This window comes from Clytia hemisphaerica, unplaced genomic scaffold (assembly GCF_902728285.1).
Source record: "Clytia hemisphaerica strain Z4C2 unplaced genomic scaffold, Clytia hemisphaerica genome assembly, whole genome shotgun sequence".
Taxonomy (NCBI): domain Eukaryota; kingdom Metazoa; phylum Cnidaria; class Hydrozoa; order Leptothecata; family Clytiidae; genus Clytia; species Clytia hemisphaerica.
In genome coordinates, this window is record NW_027103728.1 from 600,924 (window position 1) to 614,521 (window position 13,598).

Below are 13,598 nucleotides of genomic sequence, written 5' to 3' on the forward strand. Positions count from 1 at the left end.
TAATGAAACAAAAATGAAAAAAAAATGAAGCTTCTGGGTATACTTTTTATCATTAACCCTATCAACCGCAACCCTTTTTTGATTTGTATCCCGGGGGGGGGGGGGGGGAGTATCTACCACCCTCAATTATTTTTGATCTAGAAGAGCTATGGCCATGAAATTAAGTACAGATGTTCACCATCATGACACAAATTTCCAGGAAGAAAAAAAAATTGATGACGTCATTCAAAAAGCGATGACGCCATCACAAAATTTCCACCTGTCGGAAAAAAGCCGATATATATGGTTTACAAAAATGTCTGTCACAGTCGAACAAATGAGGATATTTATTAGATTCTGTTTGACGATTCTGAAAGATAAAAGGCTGCCTTTTAACATAATCGCTGGTTTTGCATTTTCCATGAAGAATTTCTCTTAAAACCTATGCTGAAGATGAGTAAAACTATCAAAATTTGATGTCGTCATAATCAATTTTTTTTCTTCAATTTTTCAAATTCACATTGTCAATGCTTATCACATGTCAAAATTTGAAATTGATTGAATCAATAGTTCAGAAGTTACAGCACTTTAAAAATTTGAGTTTTAAGCAATTTATAACCTGATCTGGACAACCTATGACCTTAAAATTTTGCACAAGCACTCTTATAAAAATTTATTAAAAGTCAATTTGTTTTACACAAAAGAACTCCAGCGAGGTAGATTATACCCCCTGGGGCTAATAGGGTTAAACTGTTAGCCAAAGGAAGTATTTTTCACAATTCAGTTATATTGAAAAAGTTGTGTTTGCAAAGTGTGACGAAGGATAATGACAACGGAGGCCAGGGCTAAAACACCAAATGACATCAGAATTGAAAAGTTATGTTCCCCTTTGGAACGAGAGTATATATATATCCAGTAATTTTTTAAATCTCATTACCTTCCATTTTCGGCGAGCAGTGAAAGCCTTTAACCGATCAGTTCTGATCTTTTTCTTGAATTTTTTGAACTGAAATAAAATTGTAGATGATTGATGATTGAAGATGAAATTATGATTTTTAAGGTAGTCTTTCGATTGTTTTAAAGGAGTCTACGCTCGCTGTCTCGACTGCATTGGAAAGAGCGGGATTCGCAATAGGAACCCCTTGATCGTTGCTTTCATGACCCTAGATCACTCCATGATCGCTCTTTAAATATGAAAGTGTGGGTAAACGAGACTTACCATGAACCAGGGATGATCGAGACAATCTTTGACAGTGGCACGATCACTGTAATAGTAAAAGTAGAAACAATGTGATAAATAACAATGAACTTATGAATAGTAACAAAAGCAATCAACTGTTACTGAATTTCCTGAAATGGGAAAATTGTCAACAGATTGAATATAGCTAACACGGCACTGTTATTCGAACACACAGTTATTCTCTAATTCGAAGAAAATTGAATAATCCCATTAAGATTAAAGCTAAAGCAGCAGAAACACAATACGGAGTCTCTATAAATCGAATACGCACGGAGAATACCAGTTTTCGAGAAACGGAGTCGAGTTTGTAGGGCATTTGTAACTAAAAGGACGAGAAAACTTGTTCGAGTTGAGGAGACTAGAGTTAAAGAGGTTAGAGTTATAGAGCCTTTCTTTATTTTTTAACAAAGTAATCAATGAAATGAACTTCAGGACTGTCCAATCAAAATAACAATAAGTACCTTGGTCTCATGACCAGTAAATCCATAATGAAGTCTTTGGCTTCATCACTGATATCTTCAAATACTGGATCGTCAAAATCCCATTCACCTGACGTAACATTGGTCAACGTTTCAGAGTCATTGTCACCAGCGAAAGGAGAAAGACCAGATAACAACACGTATGTGATAACACCTAAATAAAACAAACATTCATGATTTATTAACCCTTTCCATGTCAATAGGTGTATCAGTATAGTGGTTATCAACCTTGATTCCCGTCTGGGAGGTCAGGGTTCGATTCTCACTCGGTGCTATGATTCACTTGGCAAGTGAATGAACCTTCGCCCGGATCGACCCATGCCTTGTGAGGGGAACTTCTCTCACTTCTTATCTGAGTACACCCCTATTGTCGGCATTTTGGTCATTTACCTCCTTTTTCTACTACCTTATTGGCCCTTTTTACACCAGCCCTTATTGGCGTTATTTTTGGGCTCGTGGCGTAATAAGGGCCGGCGTTAAAAAGGCCGATAAGGTATGTATGTAATAAAAGATGAAAAATCCAAAATGACCAAACTTTTCAACACAAAATTAGTAGGCGAATTACTTTCTACAAGAAAAACTTTACTAGCGTGTAAGTTTTCCAGCAGTTTAAAAATTTGCCTATATATTAACCTTTCATTTTATGTCGGACATCGGCCAATGAAGTTTATATAAAATGTCGGGTAAACCCGAAAACGGCAAACAAGGTAACCTGGCAGTTTTAAACATTGGAAAATTGTAATCTTAATGAAGTTATTTGTCTCAAGCTTTCGGATATGTTGTTACAGAAGGGTTATTGGACAAGCCTACTGGAAAATTTAACCAATTAAAAACAACGTTCTTACCGAGGTGTATTGTATGAAACTACTGATTCAGAAATTGTTAGATCTCACTCACCAATAGACCACATGTCAGTTGCCGTGGTAACTTGATCATAATTGATGACTTCAGGTCCCATAAATTCTGGTGTGCCAAACAACACTTTTAGTGAGTCTCCTTTCTTGTAACGTCGTGCCAGACCAAAATCGATAAGTTTGATTTGTGTACTGTGTGGATTTACTAACATGATGTTCTCAGGCTAAAAAATGAAACTTTATATTCAGGATGGAAACATAGATTAATAAAGCCCGAAAGGCTAGATGGCGTGCCTTAAGCTCTTCCAAGCAAAAAAAAGTGAAGATCGCAAAAGATATTGCTGCCATTGTTTTCGAAAATCCGCGAAGCTTCTGATTGGTCAAGCGCTGAAATTCTATTGTAATGTCACGTGAGTTAGGTAGGATTTCCTACCTAAACTCGGCACACTTTTCAGCAAAAGCACTCTATCTAGCCCTTCGGGCTTTTATAAATCTATGGATGGAAAATAGCATTGTTATATTGTTACTCCATGGCGTTCAATATTTAGTCTTGAACCATGTCAAAAATTTTCGAACATTTTTCGGACTCCCCCGTTCTTATTAGGACCCCCCCCCGTTTATTAATTTTCTAGTTTTTTGTTTGTGAGTTGAAGTGTAAATCAGGCTTAATCCATTTCGAACGTTTGAATTTTGGTAAAAGGTAAAAGGAAACTTCTAAATATTTTCAGACCCCCCCCCGTTTATTCAGACTCCCCCGTTTATTATATTTTGCAAAAATTTCGGACCCCCCCCCTTTTATTCAGACCCCCCTACTATTCGGGACCTTAGAGTAATGAGGGAAAATTTCTTGGTTTTCTAGTTTAACAAGCAATAGACAGTGCACGCTGATTCTAATTAATACTCTGGTAATTGGAGTTTTATTAGTTGCAGAAAATTGCTGGCATTTAATGAGAAATTAAATATTTCTTTGGTATTTGGCCTACAGGAAAATTCTACGGTTCAGGAGTTCCACTTCCAAATTTGCTAATCTTATTAGTTTCCAAATTTTATACAATTGACACTCTCTAATTCGGTACGCTCCATTATTCGATAATATTAATGGTACTGTAAGTAACCTTGAACAAGAAACTCTCATAAGCGACGCTCTACTAGTCGACGCGCTCCCTTATTCAATGAAAATCCATTTCCCTTGAAATCAAATCAAAGGGCGTCAACTGTAATTTGGTAAAGAACTCTACTGTGAAATAAAAAATCCACCGTGAAATGATCCAGTAGCGTAGCCAAGAGGGACGCAAAGTTTGTGTAGGAGAGCAGATTTTTATGACACTGTAATTATCTGTTCATAATATAAAAAGATAATTATAGTGTCATAAAAATCTGTTCTCCTACACATATTTTGCGCCCCTCTTGGCTATGCTACTGTGATCTAACTATCCCTTTAAAGAAATTACCTTTAAATCCAAATGAAGAATTTCTCGTTCATGCATATGTTGAACACCCTGCAAAACTTGTTTCATATAAAAAGTCACATCTTTCTCCGAAATATATTCCTCTTCAGTTAATTTCTCAAAAAGTTCACCTCCAGTTACCAACTCTAATACAAGCACAATTTGTCTCGATGATTCAAACGCTGCTACTAAATTTATCAATCGTTTATGGTTAAGCGAGTTCATAATATCAATTTCCATTAAAACGTTTTTTCGTTCTGTCGGGCGACATTTAATGAATTTTGCAGCGAAATCGGTGCCAGTCGTTTTGCATTGGCATTTTGTGACGACACCAAATTTACCCCTGTAAAGATAAAGACGGAACAAAAAGTTGAGCGAATGGCCTGAATGAAATTTTCCAGATTCATATCAAAGATTCATTCATTCAAAACTTGGTTAGATTTAAAGGTGTGAGGTGTGGGAAGTGAAAAAGTGTTAGAAAAACATGTCGGGGGAAGCCCAGTCGCGTGTCAAAATGTCTTCCCGAAGGTAGACACACTTTTTCTTAACATCACAGGCGAAGATACACAATAGCAAAGCCATATTCACTGGAAAGTTTAACTAAAGGAGAAACAGTTGAATCATTCAAAGCTATCCGCTTCTAAGTGTGTACTCTTGTTTGACACAATGTGGAAACCATGAAATCTTAGTCATAAAAATTTCCTTGGGAGGGGTTTCCACATGGTAGCAAGAAAGAGTTCGAACATTTAAAACGAATGGAATTTAAATGGCAATCTCTGTTTACCTTCCTAATTCTTCTTTCAGTATGTAATGGTTCTCAACAGCATCTTTCCGTACGTTGATTTGTTCCCGTTCCGGTTGTGGTTCGGGGTCCGAAATTTCGTCTTCCGTTTCTGTATCGTACTCCGTTTGCAGTCCTTCAACGTACAACATAGCGGTACTCTTTGTTGTTCCGTACGAATTCGACGCAACGCACATGTAAGAGCCTGCCGTGTCGTGATTACTCTGAGTAATAATTAACACGCAATTTTCGTCAGCGTCAAATAAGATAGAGAATTGTTTCGATTCGACGATTTTTTCTTTTTCTTTATACCATACGACTTCTGGATCTGGATTTCCATGGCATCGGCAAATAAATTTGGCGGCCCCGCCTTCAACGACGAAGGAGTTTTCAAGTTCTCGTGTGAAGTATGGAGCTCCTTTACCTGGAATCAAAAAGGGAGGACAAAATAAAAAGTAATATTTGTACTTAGACCACGTTCAGAGCGACACAGAACAGTGACATGTGAGCATGACCTTACTTACTTATGATACAAAATCAATGAGAGTTTGAACACATGCCAGTTGCTTTTTTTTCACCACGACCAGAGCCCTTAAGTGTTTATATGAGGTTGTGGATAAAAAAGGTGCTGGTATGTTTTAAGTATGCTGAACATATACTAACGACTTCAAACCACCAAACTCTAAATCAAAGGCTGAAATACGGTCCTTTAAACGCCGACCCTTATTGGCATTATTTTTATATCACTGGTCTAATAAGTGCCGGCGAGAGCCAGGATAAAAATAGAAGAAATTTAACTTTGACGTAATAAGTCTCAAAATTGTGGGCAAGCTTTAAAAAGTTCCAGCTTCGAAAATCCTCGAAAATATATAAATCAAGATCTAATGTACAAACCATCTGGAGATTGCGCCATCATTTGTTGTTTGGCTCTCATTGGACTCTTAGATCTTGAACGTCCGCCCTTACGACTTGCTGTAAATAGAGGGCCACCCTGGCGTGGAGATAAACGCCCTCTTGACCCGCTATCATCGTCATCATCTTCATCCGAGCTGGACCCTGGGTTTTGTTTGAATTGACGTCGCTTTTGAAATGGAGATAACCGGCCTTGTGGGTCCGGTGATTTCGTGTCTTCACCACGTTTCTTTGACTTCTTTTTGCGTGGTGCTGAAATTCAGAAAATATCCAAACCCTCTAATTTAGACTAAGCTAAAATTTTGGCAAATATTTGAAAACTCAAATATTATAAGCCCTCTAAAGACTATACTTCTGCATCCAAAACAATAAAAGCAGAAAAAAAAAACAAAAAATCAAACAAACTACATGACAAACATTCTTTAAAATACCCTAAGCATATAATTCTAATTACCCCCTAATTATTAAGTACCTCAATGAACTTTACATAAATTCCTGGATGTAGCTTCTCAATCCCGAACAACCAAAATGTTCAATCAAAAATTCCTGAAAAGCGGCACTCAATGTGGGTATAAATCCACCGAGAGCGCTAGATCTTTTATTTCTTGAATACTTTTGATGTAGCACCGTCGGAAGTTAAGTGAATACCATCCTAAAAAAACACCGTTCAAAGAAGGCGAACTGTAACTTAAGACGTACCTTCTATTAGAATCTTTTCAGATGATTGACTTGGTTCACTAGCCAACGTCTCGTTATAAGCAAACACTCTGAACACAAACTCGTCCTCGTTAGCTAAATCATTCACGGTACACGAATTCGTCTCAACTTTGTCCAAAGCTAATTTCCATGCGTCAGGACCATACTCGACGTTACGGTATTCAATGACGTAATGTGTGACGTCAGCGGATGGACTAACTGGCCATGATAAAATAACTGAATGATCGGTGATTTTAGTTGAGTAAGGCTGACCAGGTGGAGCAGGAGATTGAAGATCAACTTCTGTTAACAAGATAAGAACGCAAAACAATGAAAATTAATACTCGTAAGATTCCTGAAAATAGCACCATCTTTAGAATGAGCGTTGGACTGACTGAGGAGACCAAAGGTGACTAAAACAGAAAGATACTCCATGTTTGTTATGGAGTACAATTGACCCAACGAAATACGCTCCTATCACTTAATAAAAATGGTTTACAAAAGATCACTAAAAAGAGAATAGTTTTTAGGAGATGGGATGAATTTGAAAAGGGAGGTTAGCCCGGGGCGGAGTAAGCAGTGGTGGAGGTTTTTACGTTGGCGTTTGTTCCATACGTCACCGCTGCTATTTTTTCCGTAAACCACCCTGACGGCTGTAAACTCCTCACATATATATTTTCCCGCCTTTACTATCCCTCTAACGGACGATATCATCGTCTACACGCTCTGTCATTAATTTTGAATAACCGCCGTTCAAAAACTAAAAGGTTCTAGAAGTCGTATTCTACCAAATTCCAGCTCAAATCATAAAGAGATGAGTTGTCTGGGCTTAAATAAAATCTTTCCTTTCAAGGTTTCAGCGATTCAAACTCAAGATATCTATTCTGAAAGATCTTTAAAAATATAAAAACACAAATTTATGTGGCTCACATTGCTTGAATGAAAATATAATTTCTTGTAAAATGAACAATGAAGATTAACAAAAGATCGTGTGAAACAGAATAGAAAAAGAAAAGGAAAACATTACCAACCTGCACCATTGACAATTAAAGTCGCCACAGATTCCGATTCACCAAATTCATTGGAAACTACAAATTTATATTCACCAGAATCATCAAGATCCACTTCAGCTATATCTAGAATGGATAATGTTGGTTTACTCTCGATGATGAATTTGCCAGCGTCTTGAATTTCTTGGTCATTAAAGTACCATTTACATGTTGGTGTCAGTTGAGGGTTTTGTGAGTCATGGAAATTACATTTGAATGTAGCGTTATCGTATTGGGTTAGTGTTAGTGATTTGATGTCAGCCAGGATTACTGGTGGTGCTAGATGGTGGTGGTTGTTAGAGATGAGAATGATATTAGTTTGGTAGCAACTTATTAGTTCTAAGTTCAATATTTGAGAAATATTGAAATTCCCACGAAATCTTATAACCACAAACGATTTGGAAGCGCTCTAAATTACGTTGGAAGGGTAGAGTTTTTACTCAGAGTTTTAACGCTAGACTTAAGACTCGGAGGATCTAAAAGTTCAAAATTGTTCCACTTAGGCTCAGAATACAGCCTGGAATTGAAATAGTCGAATAAATTTATCAATTAGCCCAAAATCGACTTTCTCGTCCGAACTTTAAATTGCTAAAAACGAGGAATTAACCAAAATTCTCAATATATTTTGCACAAGATTGTAGTATAGTTAATAGAAAATGAAAATGTCTCATGAAAATTTTGGGTTGGCGAGTTAAATTAGTAGTTTCGATAAAACTTTCGCACGATAACTTAAAGGAACATGTAAGTAATAAAAACTACTCAATATGTTATTGTCTTTAATATTTCCCTTGAGAAGGGTTTTAAAATGTAGTGATTAAATATCCAAATGAAACTCAAATATCACTGTATCGCCTTAAAAAAGCACCAGTGGACAATAACATAAGATTCTCAACAATAAACCTTACCTTCCACATTCAAACGGGCAGATTTTGATGAAACGCCCGCGTCATTGATCGCGCGGACAGTATAATCTCCCGCGTCTTCAGGACAAATATTTTCAATGGATAGACTAGTAATACCAGTCTCTCTATCGAAGACAATTTCAGTTCCTTCGGCTACAGTGATTTGCATGTCATCATAAAACCATTCGACAATCAGACTGTTTAGAACTTGACATTCTAATGTGGTGTTTTCACCCACTTTAACAGTTTGCGAAGTCAAATCTTTGATAAACACAGGTGGGTCTGAAAAATGTTTTTAAAAGATTAAAGCTAATCAAAGACTTACAAATAACTACAAGCATATATTGAGTACGCATACTCTTTTATTCCCAAGAATTTGAATACTACTAACAACCTCGAGAAATTAAAATACAAATTCAATCTGGCGGATTTGATTAAACTCGTGCAAACATATCTAGTAGCATTTTTGTCCTCCTTGGGGACTAATTATGGATCTGAATATAGCTCGAAGAAATATTTCGACATAGTGATTAGGGGGATGCAATGAAAAGTTTCTGTAGCAGTGTTTTGTTCGTACCTGCACAACTGATTTGTAAAGCCCGAAGAGCTAGATGTCGTGCTTTTGCCGTGGTTAGGTAAAAATCACAGTGGCATTACAATAGAATTTCAGCGCTTGACCAATTAGAACCTTCACGGATTTTCGAAAACAATAGAAACTATATTTTTTGCGATATTCACTTTTTTGCCTACGATGGCTTAAAGCACGACATCTAGCCCTTCGGGTATCTGTGACCTGCACATATGAATCAAAATTTGTTGGATCTCAAAACACATTTTGTTTAAAATATTCACAATTTGTACAAATTAGTACCCACCTTCCTCCTGTTCTTCATCAAGTTCAGCCACACTTTCTGATAAAGGAACCAAAAAAGAGCCTGGGACCCAAGTACGTTTGAATGGGTCTTCACAACCAGCTGGTTCAACGAGGTAAAGTGTAGTTCCTGCACGAATAAGCGAGACCAAATCTCCTGCTTTGAATAAATGAGATAAGTTTTCTTTGGTTTTGGCATTAGCGTTGAGACGATACAATTCACCAGTGATCAGCTGCTCCTATTATAATAATAATAAAACAAAATATAGACTAGCGTTTAAAATACTTCCATCTACGCACATTGTTTCTTCAAAACAACGTAATGATGTATAGCAGCAATATTTGTTGTTGATGTCAAGAAAATTGTAATACATTCTGTCATTTTTTTAATTTTCCTGGAATGTCCGGGAAATAAGCTTTCGAAATATTGGCATCATTCATCCTCTTTAAATATTTGATTCAAATAAGGAAGTTGTTCTCCACCTAGCTTGTGTCTTTCTTTGCCAATTTCAATATCGATAGGATAAGAGATAATTTGTTCATATTTTTCGACCGCCGGAGGCGGTTTCTTTTATAGTGGTACGCTAATCTCGTTTTGCCTTGGCTCATTACTTTGTCTACCATTTACTTTCGGTTTTTTAACTAGATTACCCAGGCGTTTCTCTTTTTCTTTCCCTGAATGTCTTTTATTCGGAATTGAATAATCGAGACATGAAAAATGACTATATTGTAATCTGTTGTCAATGAATAATCTAGAATGTACTGGAGATTACATGTAGGCATTAATAATGTGCGCGCGAGCGTGATGCGTGATGGAAGGCGGTCGTTTCAGTGTGGTTTACATCCACACTGTGACCTAGTATAATGATCTCATTACAATAGTTAGTGGCACTTGCACTTGCACTTTCACTTTCATTTTCATTTTCATTTTTAACAAACGTAAGCTTTACTCGGTGAAAAAATATTCAAGATTTATGGAACGAAGAGCAAGGCCGTTTTGATAGGGGCACAGACGACGTCCCCTAAGTACCGCACTGAACCAATAATGATTTTGAAAAGACATTAAATCAGCGATAAAAAGCAGGTTGATTGCATCAAGGTTCAATAAAGGCTAAAATTATGAATAACATATTTGAAGAATATTCAAACCTTTCGTTCTTGAGATAAAGGTTGCAATGGATATTCCGCTGCAATGTATTGTTCTTCAATCTCCGTCAGATCATCCACAATCTTTGACACTCCACTCTCGTTACCGGAAATTTTTTCCGTTATGGCGGGAAACATTTGTTCAGGTGAATTGATTCTTTCAGTATCCGGTGATACATTTTGTGGTGGTTTCTCATAACTCTTGCCTTGCGTGTCTAGTAAAAATAATTCAAAAAAATATCTCATTATGCCAAGCCAATTTAATTTGTTGTTTTACGGGCCAAGCTACGTAAAAAAGAGGGCCGGTCGGTTGGCGAAAAAATAAAAATAAAAGTAGAATTTCACCTATAAAATCTCCTAAAAAGACAGCAAAAACTTGACAAAAATGTGAAAACACACAAAAAGCTCGAATGCATGGATAAAATGAAAAATTGAACATAAAATTCTCGAAACCTTGGAAAAACTACCAAAATTTTGAAAATTTGACAGTCTGTAAAGCAATGAAAATAAAAATGTACAACCAAAATCAATTTTATTTTTATTTCAATTTTTGGAATTTCAGGCTTGGTCGGGCCCGTAAAACAACTAATTAAATTGGTCTTGTCTTATTATAAATATTTTCAGAAAATACGTCTTGAGATTTAACCCTTAACTGCCGGTCCGTTTTTTAAGGTTCGACCTATTTGCCAATTCGAACTAGTTTTTACCTAGATGAATTGAAAGGAAGGTTGATAAATGCCAGTTAACTTTAGGCTAGGGAAAAAACCCACATGAAGAATGCCAGTTTACGAATATAATGTACATCATTTTCAATGATTCCAAATAAAATTACTTACTTTTGAGATCAGCTAGCTGTCGTGCTAACATCTCACGAATATCTCGCACCCAACAATCTTTATCCAATTCAGATTTAGCCTAGTTAAATAAGAAGTAATATAGGCTATAAACCTTTTTGAATTACGTACTTTAAACTAATGCGAAATCTATTTATTTAGTAACTCCATACTTCGCAAAAGATTGGTATTTCACAGTAGTGACGGCTCGTGAAATTCTTCGCCAAAAAGATTGAACAAGGAACAAAGAAAGGTAATACTTTATCGTGATACAAGTATATAAAATAATTCACAATCAGAAACTGGGAGTGATAGGTAGATGAAAAATTCGCACAAGTAAATGCCAGTTCAAGTTTTTTTTATATTGACACACTTTGTTTGTTTTAAATGACAAGATGTTACATTTTAATTTGAAACTGATCAGTATGAAAACACTCTTATTGGAAGTTCCTTGCATATGTATAATCCATATGTATAAGTCCATTCATTATAAGTGTGCTTTCTATGTAGAAAACAACTCTCCAGAGAAATGGTTTTAATGGGCTGACTACAGATCTTATATAAAACACTAGACAAAGCTTTTCTTTCGTTTTTGAAGCAAAATAATGCGCCATCTTGAGTGGAGTGACGTCAGCTTGCACGATCCTTGAAATTGTGAAGTTATTGCTGTGTCAAAATGTAAAATCTTTCACAGTGAAAACCAAGGTTTATACTGTGGTCTACTTTCAGTAAAGATGGCGCATTGTTTTGCTTCACCTGCATCTGCTTAGAAAAAATAGGGTAGCTCTATCTAGTGTTTTATATAGCAAAAAAGAGTGCACATCTTACCTCAACAGTGTACTGAATACTTGCTGACGCTGCAGATTTTCCAGACCATAATACCCATCGTGTTGGGAAGTTCTCAATAAATTCTGTCTGACCAAGATCTGATATCTAAAACGGAAGCAAAAAGGATAAGAAAGTTGGTAGGGTTTCAAAATATGTGGAATGATGGGATTTTCATCAAAACAGTTTCATCAAAACATTGGTTGTAGAAACTTTTTATTATAAGAATTTTTCTTTTTTTTTTAAAGATTAACTGAATATAACATTCAACATGATTTTAAAGCAGGACTTAAAAAGAATACTATTTAGGTATTAAAATATGTGTTATGTCTTGGAAATATTCTAAAGTTTGATGATTTACCGAGCTCAAGCTTTGGACTCGTTTCTCTTAGGTTCAACGTTAAGTTCATATCAGCCGGTTTGAGTTATTTCAACATTTACAAATTTCTTTATAAGAACAAACTTTATAAGAACATAAGGCTTCAATGACCAAAATATTATGAACAAGTTAAGAACATTTAAAAGCTTAATGGACTTTAAAACACTAAATTTCTTAAGAAAATTGCACAAAAATACTCACAAAAGATCAAGAACAATTTAGGAACATTTTTTGATTTAAAACTTGAAAAGTTAAGAACATCAGAAATTCTGGATGTTCTTATGAAAAACATTTAATAAAAAACTTTCTTTGAAAACATATTCAACAGTTATCTTCGTTTGGTTATAAGACCATATTCAGTCAGTCGAGTTAGGGTAAATTGAAGTGACTTAATCCACCTATTATCAGTAAAAATACTCAAGAAACAGAAGAGTTGTTTTAATTATAAGCACACAAAAGGAGTTGGGAGTATTTGGAACATAATATCTAACCCTTCTAAACCATAGAAGTATGTAATAAAACATTCTAAGAATTATTTGAATAATTTCGACTTATTTTAATCAAGTTTTGAAATTAATTTACAAGAAACTTTAGAAACTTTAATAATTCTTAATTAGGTAAACAGCTCGTCCAAAACAAACTAAATAGACAGTAGAAAAAAATTTCCAGTTTTATGAAATGTCTTAGTTAAAAACGTGGTCGTCGTAAAATCAATTTTTACCAGACAGGTCAATAATAGGTCACCTAAGCAGATCATAATCAAACAAACTTGTTCTTGCCTTGTTGTAGATCTAACCTGCAATCTTGGTCGAAATATATTGAGATTTTAGTGTATTTTAATAACGTTTTTCAGAATTTAAAGTTCGGGCGAGAATTTCTACTTTAGTAGTAGTACTTCCACTTTATTTAGAAGTATGTGTTCTTATCTTCTAGGAGACCAAATATTATGAATTTTCAATTTTTTATACAAATGATGTGTTCTGATTTATAGGAAACCTTTATCGCACTATTTGTCTCCCTACACTTATCACTACTTTATGGTTTGATGTGTTCTAAAATCTAGGAAAAACAGTTTGCAAAGATAAACTTGTAAGATATTTGTTTTTCTCCACGAAAGATGTGTTCTGAAAATTTCTAGGGTTACTATGCAACAGATTACATCAATTTTCTCTTGATTATACCCTGTCCTGTGTTCTGAAGCTTT

At 35.5% G+C, this 13,598-nt stretch overlaps 1 protein-coding gene across 2 annotated transcripts in view; it reads right to left on the minus strand.

The window, feature by feature from the left end:
• The window catches only part of LOC136804911 (obscurin-like), a 43,347-nt gene that overhangs the window by 7,218 nt on the left and 22,531 nt on the right, over window positions 1–13,598 (minus strand). Inside the window, exons 15-28 of one of the 2 annotated variants that reach the window (XM_067061431.1) lie at window positions 12,019–12,123; window positions 11,194–11,272; window positions 10,361–10,572; window positions 9,216–9,450; window positions 8,344–8,622; window positions 7,421–7,717; window positions 6,393–6,692; window positions 5,676–5,945; window positions 4,785–5,205; window positions 4,004–4,343; window positions 2,596–2,776; window positions 1,681–1,852; window positions 1,199–1,244; window positions 917–985 (exon numbers count right to left, since the gene is read on the minus strand). In XM_067061431.1, coding sequence (XP_066917532.1) covers window positions 917–985; window positions 1,199–1,244; window positions 1,681–1,852; window positions 2,596–2,776; window positions 4,004–4,343; window positions 4,785–5,205; window positions 5,676–5,945; window positions 6,393–6,692; window positions 7,421–7,717; window positions 8,344–8,622; window positions 9,216–9,450; window positions 10,361–10,572; window positions 11,194–11,272; window positions 12,019–12,123 — 3,006 coding nt within the window. The remainder of the gene's footprint in view (window positions 1–916; window positions 986–1,198; window positions 1,245–1,680; window positions 1,853–2,595; window positions 2,777–4,003; window positions 4,344–4,784; window positions 5,206–5,675; window positions 5,946–6,392; window positions 6,693–7,420; window positions 7,718–8,343; window positions 8,623–9,215; window positions 9,451–10,360; window positions 10,573–11,193; window positions 11,273–12,018; window positions 12,124–13,598) is intronic. The other variant, XM_067061432.1, reaches the window with a different exon arrangement.